Genomic DNA, 8,932 nt, shown 5'->3' with positions numbered 1-8,932 from the left:
ATGTGATTGTAAGGACTTTTTTAAACATTTGTATGCTAAAAAGTTTTGGTGCTGTGTTGAGTCACCTCTTGTACAAAGTGAAAGTCTGGGTCCTGCTCAAGTTGACAAATTTACCGTTGAAGTTACTTGAAACATGTAGCCTATGTAAATTTGAGTTACAATGCACTTGCATTATATGGACTCACAGAGATGATTGGGGATGGCATTAAAGTGAGTAAACGATAAGAGAAACATTTTTGCTGGTCACTTTTTGGTAATATTACACTCCAGTACCACATAATGTACCCAGTCACTACTGTGTTACTGATACTGTAACAGGAACTACTCAAAGGATAGACATATTCTGTATATTATATACTCTTTCTGTATATTATGAGCATACTGTGCTTTACATGTGTTTTGTGGGTTCTAGTTTTTCCTGTCACAACATAACTGATCCAAGACTTTCACTTTCACCTGTGCATATACTGTAGTGACAATAATGTCAGTATAACTGAATAATGTCGTATTTTTGTAAAAGTCACAATTAAAACCGTGTCAGTGATTTTTCAAATATGTATTTCCTATTTTAAATATTAGACAATAATGTTCAACTAAATAAAACTATCCTCAAGATAAAAACAATTATCAGCAAAAATATTCTTTGTGTAAATGTAATACCCTTGAAAGTCTAAAGCCTACCAATCAAACCTTCCTAGACTTTAATTTTCTCTCGCGTTTGATCTCTCAAAGCTTATGTAGACTAAGTAGCAGTATAGGTTAAATACAAACAATAATATCAATAATAAAAAACTCAGATCTTTATGTCACTAAAATGAGATAGAAAGCCGAAACAACACAACACTTATGTCTTCACGTCCAGGTTAAGAAGCTGTCAATCAAAAACTCGTCAGCCAATGAGAACCCACCGCTGCTGGCCCCGCCTCCATGAGGGATTTTCATCAGAAAGGCGAACTAAAGCCCAGAGAGCATAAATAAGACAATTCTGCCAAGCATTTGAAATCCAGATCAGCGAAAGAAAGAAGAGAAAACCAGTTAGCAAAGCATGCAGTGTATTTAAATACGAAGTCAAGGATTTTTCCCTATACGTTTTATTAATTTTGTTTAGATTTTCATTAGTTTCTTGAGAAGCTGCGTTCAAAATTAAAGGCACAAATCTGTTTCCATAAAGCGGGGTGAAGTTAAGATACGTGGAAAGGAAGCAAGGAAAGGAAACAAATAAGAAATGAGACGCGCTCTCTCAGTCTCACTCTCTCTCTCTCTCTCTCAGTCTGTCCTCTGAAAGTACCACTGTGAGCTGTCATTTGTCACTAGTGTGTGAGTAATGAAGACGTGAGTGATCTATGCCTGTACTGCTGGATCAGAGATGCGGGTGTTTTATGGATGCTCTTAGTTGTTTTCTGTCCTTTGGTTCTGTCTGAGAGTGGAGATGATGGTGAGTAATTTGAGATTTTAGACTGTAAATAATAAACGGAGAATCCATAGATTATTATTATTATTATTATTTTAACTTTTTTTAATATGTTTTCAATGGGAGTGGTTATTCGCTGGCGAGCACTCCTGTATAATGACTGTAAATGCTGCTGGACTGTAGCTATCTAGTGACATGAGTATGATCATAAAGAGATATATGCCTATGGGGGTAAATTCATGTGAAACCATTCAGGCTAGTTTTCAGTGAAGCACACTAACATAAGGTGGAGACTTAACGGTGACTAGAAAAAATAGACAGTTTGTTTTTTTCCTCTTGGTACCTTATAGATGGGTCTGATAAAGATGTGACCTGCACATCCACTTTGACCCTCAAACAAAGTAACCTGACCTGCTCGCTCAACTACGAACCCGCTGAGGAAGTATTCACGAGACTCTGGTATTTACTCTGACTGGAAATGAATAAAAACCGTGTCTGTCACTAGAGTGTTTGGATATCATGTGAAACAATGCTTGATTAAAGCCATGATGTTGACTAAACTGGAAATAACATTTTTTTTTTTTTTCTGTTTAGCAAAACGGAAGGTATTAAAGAGTGTAAAAAAGCTACTTTTGGACCAGGAGAAATTACCTTTCAGGATTTGGGCGTTTTAGGAGAATACACGCTACAAATAAGAGACGAGATTTTTGAAACTATCAAACTGTCAAAAATTGGCAAGTCTGTCTAGCTATCTAGCTATCTTTGTCTGTTTCCTGTCTGTCAGTCTTTCTAACATGTCTTTGCCTTTGCAGTCAAAATCCCAGCTCCTGAAATGAAGCTCGCCACTTACATGGAAGACACAGAAGACGTTTTCATTTGGTTTGAATTCAGTCATGATTATGTTAGGAAACCTAAATTCGAACTGGAAATCTGGGGGGACAAACTCGAGGAGGTGTTTCTCATTATTTGTTTGTTAGACTTGATTTTCCCTAAAAATAATTTTGAGTTTAACATTTAACAAATAAACGTGAATTTAGCAAATGAAACCTATGTTTTCTTTCTCTGCAGCCCATGAGCCTTACTATAACATATCAGAACTTCAGTATCAGCAGGGAAAGACTTGGTGGAGATGGTCTTTACTATACACGTGTTAGAGCAAAACCTGTGGAGTTTTTTGATGGCAGCTGGAGTGAGTGGAGTTCAAATGCCAGTTTCACTATGAAAAGTGAGTGGATCTGACTGGAGATCAGATGTCTGTTACACGAGAAGATACTACTGTTATGCTATGTTTAGTATGATAAACACTCCTTGTTGGCCCTTTTTTGGATTGGTTTAGGATTTAAAAAAATGTGGAATAACATTTTAACCATTATTAATCATGTTTGTAAATTGTGATGCTGGAAATGATGACAAGTTCTACAATTACTACCACAGAAAATAATTTTGACCTTTCAAAGGCTGGTTGCATCATCACCTTCTTTGTCGTTCTGGTGCTCATCATTGTTTTGGGGACCTTGCGATGGAGAACAAAGTGAGTGTTTTACCTCATTTGACCACACACACACAAGAAGCTATTTCATTATTTTTTTTAAACCTGTACTATTTGTTTTCTCACCCAGCATAAAAGACTACATTACACCAAACATCCCACACCCGAAGGCAACTCTTGCACAAATGCACAGGGTAATTCAATTTATCATGTGTGTTGTTGCTTCATTGAGATTAAACACGGGACACTCAGCATCCTCATACTGACTTTTTTTTTTTTTTCGTTTTCAGGGTCTTCCTTTCACTTTCAGTCCTGAGATATTCAGCGATGTCTTCATACACCGTGTGGATTACGTCGATGAAAAGCCATCTGGCCCTGAGCTTCAAGATGACCTGGATGAGCAGCGCTACAGTCAAGCCAGTTCCTCAAGCACATCACTGAGTGAAATGGACATGAAAGCAGATGAATGGCTTCCAAGAGATCAGTCTAACCTTAAAATTAGACTGTTAGACGAACCAGATTTGTTGAAAGAAAGAGAAAACGGCAGCACTCAGAGCACAACAGCCCCTCGACGAGAATGTAAAGATGAAGCCTATGTCACTATGTCCAGCCTTTTCAATACGCAATGAAGAGACTGTCTTAAGTCAATTCCAGTTCACTTGTGATTTTACAGACCCTTGGTTTGTATTTGATAAAAGGTTAACTGAGATTGTTTATGATGCATTTAATAACCCAATAAGCCTGTTTTATATGTATGAGGCGCTTTTACACGTCACTAGTCATGTCCGGTTTGTAGCTCTGATGTTAACCAAGTTTGTACATATCACTGCAGTCATCCACAGGTTTCGTTTTCAACCAAGCATCGTGCACAGCTGTGGTCTCCATTTTGGTAGCCAATTTCCTTCTGAATGTTTCAGAAACACAGGCATTAAGTGTGATCTGAAATAGAGAAATCCGCATTTCTGAAGTCATCACACATATACTCAAACCTCATGTAACTGCTGCTAGCCTCAGTATCCTCTGCAAGACATTTATCCATGTATATTTTCATCTGTAAATATACCTGAGGAAAGCTGAGAGGTTAACAGAGGTTCTGTTAACCTCACGCACAACTTTCAAACACAGTTCAAGTGGCACTTTTTCGATAATTCTAGGATTTATTTATAATGATTAGAATAAATATTTTCTGTGTATATTAAAAAAACAACTGCTCGTAATGATAGTTTTGTAATACAATTCAGTTGTAGCCTATATATATATATATATAGTTATGTTTGTTTTGTAGATGTGTAATAAAGGAATGTATAAAAAACAAGCATAACCGTAGAATATGTTTTACATTTAATCTGAAGAGGCTTTTAATTTTTATAACCATTATAAAACATTTATTAAATTAGTCACATTTTGTAAAATAGCCTCTGCAATAACATGCATAAATAAATATGAATTACAAGACTTTTTTTATAACCATTATAAAACATTTATTAAATTAGTCACATTTTGTAAAATAGCAAACATCAGTTACCACTGATACAACTTCTATTATTTGATTTTACACAGAATTTATCCCTAAATCTATAAACTCAGATATTTTACACAGAATTTAGGAATCTTCTTTTTCCAGATTCATTCTTAATATCCTTAAAACTCCTCATAACTTCCACGCAGTCTTCATCATTAAAACTGTAATAGTTCCAGAATTCATCTTTTGTCACCTGTAAATGGAAAAGAGAAAATAGTCTTATAAAACAAACTGGTAGCCCTTTCAGAGACACCTCATCACCAAAACCAGCCAGGCAGAAGGATAAACCCAACCCAGAAAGAAAGAGAAGAATTTTGGAGTGAATTAATTACGAACATAATTTGTGTTTGAGTTTTTGAGTGTTTCTCACAGGGATCTGAGCAGGTGCAAAGACAGCTTTCAATAGCCACATAAAGAGAATGCACACAATCATAATACCACACCACCTGCGTTTGTTTGATGGTGTGCCTGATTCTGGAATAAAACAATACATTTACTAGTGCAGCTGCTTGTCTTGAGTGAGAAACACTGTGTGCAATAAGTAATTGGTTGATTTTTTTGATCATGTGTGGTAGATTCCCAAAAACCCAACGTTAATAGTTGTTAGACACCAAAGGTAAACACTTGCCACCTTATTTTAGATTCAGCCTTGTCAAAACTGTGCCAGTTTCTTTTAAGCTCTCATGTGCTCAAAATGTGTGTATATACTTTTTATAAACTTTAATATATATATATTAAAGTTAATAATTAAATAATAAATATTATGAAATGTTTAACAGGGTCATGACAGGGTCAAGACATACTTTTGCTGAAAGTTGAGTTGTCTTTACCCAAAAATAGATGTTTTAGAAGTTTAGTCAAGCTTCCATGCATTTTTCATCATTACAATAAAGTAGATATCTGTGTCAATGGATGTGCTCACGCCGGAGTAGTAGTTCAAAAACTCCTCTTTTGTGACCTGATGTGTGAAAACAGGATGATGAAAGAGAATAGTTCAGAAAATGACTTTTTAATGGTGGCATCGGGGGAACTTTGTGATTGTGTATGCTTAAAACCAAAGAACTTATTCTACAGACAGTCTGTGTACTATTAATACACTGTTATGCTTGGTACTGCATGTTTTAGATAAAAAAAGAATGTTTTTCAGCATCTTCATACCTTCCCATCCTTGTCATCCGGAGAGTCAAAGCTGTCCAGGAATTTGCGGAATACTTGGTCTTCGGTCCACTCACCGTTTCGATATTTGGGGTGATGTTTGACATTGTATACTCCTCTCAGATCCTCGATTGTAATCACACCATCTCCGGTCTTATCCAGCTTTTTGAATGCCTGTAGCATCACATCCTTTCTGGCATTAGACATGGGTGGCTGCAGTCACATGAATGAAAATAACAACATGAGCACTAAACTGGCGAGTCAGTGGTCGCAGGAATCAAAAAAATGAAATTAACAATAAACTTGCCTAAGAGTGATCTGCCTGAAATGAAATACAATTAATCCACTGCCGTCCCTGTCAAATTGTTGAAAAAGGTTCATAGCCTCTTCTTTCTCAATGAGCACACCGTAATCACTCAGGCCTTTCAGGAACTCTTTCATGTCCAGTGTGCGACTGTTATCATCATCCATGATCCTAAAAGTCCTGAGAACATCAGACTGTAGTTAAATATCTGCACTTCAATCTATATAAAGCAACACTTACAATGCATACTGTACCTGCCCAGTCCCTTGATTCCTGCAGACCCTCGAGCCAAACACTGTAGCCTCAGACGCTCAATGGGGTCTGAACAATTTGCCAGCTGCTTCTTGGCACCGATTGCCATCTCTCGGTCATGCCGCGATGTACCTGCCATCCTACACCTATCTGATCTGAAGGTGACAAGAGTGATTTTTAGGCTTTTATCTGTTTATTTGGCAACGCTTAAAAATAAAGGTTCTTTATTGGCATCCATAAAGAACCTTTAACATCCATGGAACCTTTCAATTGCACAAAAGGTTCTGTAAAGTAGAAAAAGCTTATTTAGAATTTTGAAATGCTTTTTTCACTCTTTTAAAAACGGTTTACTGAAAGATTCTTTAGGAAACAAAAAATGGTTGTTCTACTGTATGGAATGACTATGAAACCCTCTGTTATGTAGTTGATGCCTGATGTGTTTAAGGAAATTGTTAAAATGTATATGAACGTGTAATGAAAGTCAAAGGTCCTGTAACTGGTTGCCATACCTTTGAAGTTTTTCACCTTTTTTTTTTTCACTAGCTCATTTTTAAATGATATGGTGTGACAAAATGTATTCTAAAACTAAAATTACTCCATGTAGTCTCTGAATATGAGCTCATAAAACGGCATGCATTGTAATTATATTATAGTAATTCACCTTTAATACAGTTATTACCTATGAGCTATGGCTGAGTAATTCTAATCGTGGTGTTTTTTTTCGATGTGTGGTCAAATATGGAGTGAGAAAGCGAATTGTTTTTAAATTGTTTTATTTAGGAAAAAGGAAATTTAGGCAAAAAATAAAGGCTTCATTTATCCGTAATAATCTATTCGCTGCATACTCACGTAGAGAAGTGAAACAAAACGATGATTAATTTGTTGAAACCACCTGGATTTCCTTAGTTGTTTGGCTTTTCCTGTTTTAGCGTTCAGTGTTTCCATAGTGACGAGTTGTTGTTTTTGATTGGTCATTCTCGCGTTCGCTTCAGGCGATTAGAACCATACAGTCTATTAGAACGCGATGTTTGACCTTCCTATGTCGTTCAAGTTTACTGGTTGTTGTTTAACAGCCAGACGGTACAAAAACAACAGCTAAACAGAATTTTGAATATGAAACAATGGTTGTTGTTTTTGAGTTATACGTTGTTAGTTTGTTTAGGAACATTATTTGTTTGGAGACAAACACAATAGAACGCTCCTGAAAGGTAATAAAACCATAAATATGAACTTTAAATACACAATATTAACGGACAGAAGTAAATACAATTTAATCAATCATTTATTAATAATTGCAAGATTACATGTGTCTATTTGGAATGCCACAATTCACTTATACCAAATATACAAATCAACAGATTCCAGCATTAGATTCCAGTTGGCCTTCTTCATCAATACACTACTGAGGACTGCCCATATCAAAAAGATTACACCTCATTGGCAACAAAATCTTCATAAATACACAGTGGATATGAATAACTATCAGCAAAGCAAAAGGTATGAAAAAAACACACAAAACAAGGCCCTTCTTATTTAAACTTGAAATATGATAAAAGCAAAACAAAAGAAAACAATAATTATAAAAATGTGATTGTTATTTTTAGCTTTTATGTTGAGTTTAGTGTTAACTATGTTTGTAGTGGGTGATACAGAAATTCCTGTGAGAAACGAGACTCCTCAGCCTATTTAGTAGAATACCATGCAAAGATATTCTTGATTGAATTTTGTGTTAAAAAATGTGATTCCCTCACATCTTGCCATGCACTCACTAGCCTTGTTTTAGAAACTTATGTAGTTGCTAACCAGATTCCTTCAAGACATTCATATACTGACGGTCTGTTTTCTATAAGAAAACTGTGCCTTGTGATAAAGTGGTGCTTATATGTCTGGAAAAAAACAGCACATAAGTACTTTTTGTAATCCATTAAACCTGACACAACAGAATGTGTCCTTAAAGCTATTTTAACAGCCTTGCCGATTCTGAATAAGTGACATAAATGCCAGTGCAAATCAAAAATGGCCTATCAGACATCCATCCACAAGACTAGAGCTAAAATAATGTAACAAATATAACTTCATTATAAATAAGTTACTAACAGCTGAGTAACAGCAATCTGAAATAAGAACACAGAAGATATAAATCCAAAAGATATAAATAACACAGTTTTGTACCAAATTAAATGTCTGAAAATAAATAATAGACTTAAAGTTAATATATTTTCTTCATTCGTGAAAAAAGTTAAAAGAATAATTTCATAGATGGAATTTTAAGAATTTTAACTGCAGATTTCTAAACCCTCAATCATAAAAACAGTATCTCTGGCTCTATATCAAAACAATTAAGTGTAAAAAAAAAAAAAATATGCACAGTATTCTGTAAGACAGCCTATATCTAGACCCATAAAATCTATTTCACAATAACAATTAACACAAATTGGCCACATTGAAGTCAGTTCATTATTACAGTTCACATTACCTGATACCTATCAGCAGTAAATGATGAGAAACAGTGTGTTGATCTAAATCTTCCCCATCTGTAGTACCTTTTATGACTCAGTGCTCCACTGTTCAGCATTAACTTTGACTCAATTCTTGTTTATTGAAACGCATATTTATTGATTTGCAGTTTGTATAATGTGGGAGTATGAGTTATTTGCACTTCAAAACGAGTGTGTTTTTTTATGTGTTTGTGTGTTTATCAGGACGCATGCAGATGACTACACTGCATTACAGGATACAGGAAGTTGAAGATGTTTAAAATGAGAGGGACAGACCACACCTGTAGAGATGAGTGTTTTA

The 8,932-nt window shown here is 35.4% G+C and overlaps 2 protein-coding genes across 2 annotated transcripts; one reads left to right on the top strand and one right to left on the bottom strand.

Moving 5' to 3' along the window:
- The first annotated feature begins 996 nt into the window (after nucleotides 1-996).
- Nucleotides 997-3,609, top strand: il7r (interleukin 7 receptor). Its single transcript, XM_019092105.2, has 8 exons — nucleotides 997-1,435; nucleotides 1,762-1,870; nucleotides 2,006-2,145; nucleotides 2,224-2,363; nucleotides 2,480-2,636; nucleotides 2,846-2,942; nucleotides 3,031-3,094; nucleotides 3,191-3,609. The coding sequence occupies exons 1-8, from the start codon at nucleotides 1,384-1,386 to the stop codon at nucleotides 3,527-3,529; spliced, it is 1,098 nt and encodes a 365-aa protein (XP_018947650.2). The 5' UTR covers nucleotides 997-1,383; the 3' UTR covers nucleotides 3,530-3,609.
- Nucleotides 3,610-5,250: 1,641 nt separating this feature from the next.
- Nucleotides 5,251-7,059, bottom strand: capslb (calcyphosine-like b). The gene is made up of 5 exons (XM_042710853.1): nucleotides 6,983-7,059; nucleotides 6,136-6,288; nucleotides 5,881-6,061; nucleotides 5,581-5,790; nucleotides 5,251-5,380 (listed from the first exon to the last, which is right to left on the bottom strand). The coding sequence occupies exons 2-5, from the start codon at nucleotides 6,270-6,272 to the stop codon at nucleotides 5,276-5,278; spliced, it is 633 nt and encodes a 210-aa protein (XP_042566787.1). The 5' UTR covers nucleotides 6,273-6,288; nucleotides 6,983-7,059; the 3' UTR covers nucleotides 5,251-5,275.
- Between the last annotated feature and the right edge of the window lie 1,873 nt (nucleotides 7,060-8,932).

Source organism: Cyprinus carpio, chromosome A21 (genome assembly GCF_018340385.1).
Source record: "Cyprinus carpio isolate SPL01 chromosome A21, ASM1834038v1, whole genome shotgun sequence".
Taxonomy (NCBI): Eukaryota; Metazoa; Chordata; class Actinopteri; order Cypriniformes; family Cyprinidae; genus Cyprinus; species Cyprinus carpio.
The sequence above is the reverse complement of the archived record's forward strand: the minus strand, read 5'-3'. Positions and strand labels throughout refer to the sequence as shown.

Excerpts from the sequence above, each read along its gene's own strand:
- il7r (XM_019092105.2), top strand. The coding sequence starts at position 1,384 with ATGCTCTTAGTTGTTTTCTGTCCTTTGGTTCTGTCTGAGAGTGGAGAT. Across the intron at positions 1,871-2,005 it reads GAAGTATTCACGAGACTCTG|CAAAACGGAAGGTATTAAAG; the intron begins GTATTTACTCTG and ends TTTTCTGTTTAG. Across the intron at positions 2,943-3,030 it reads ACCTTGCGATGGAGAACAAA|CATAAAAGACTACATTACAC; the intron begins GTGAGTGTTTTA and ends TTTCTCACCCAG.
- capslb (XM_042710853.1), bottom strand. The coding sequence starts at position 6,272 with ATGGCAGGTACATCGCGGCATGACCGAGAGATGGCAATCGGTGCCAAG. Across the intron at positions 5,791-5,880 it reads GGCAGATCACTCTTAGGCAA|CCACCCATGTCTAATGCCAG; the intron begins GTTTATTGTTAA and ends ATGTGACTGCAG. Across the intron at positions 5,381-5,580 it reads CGGATGACAAGGATGGGAAG|GTCACAAAAGAGGAGTTTTT; the intron begins GTATGAAGATGC and ends TTCACACATCAG.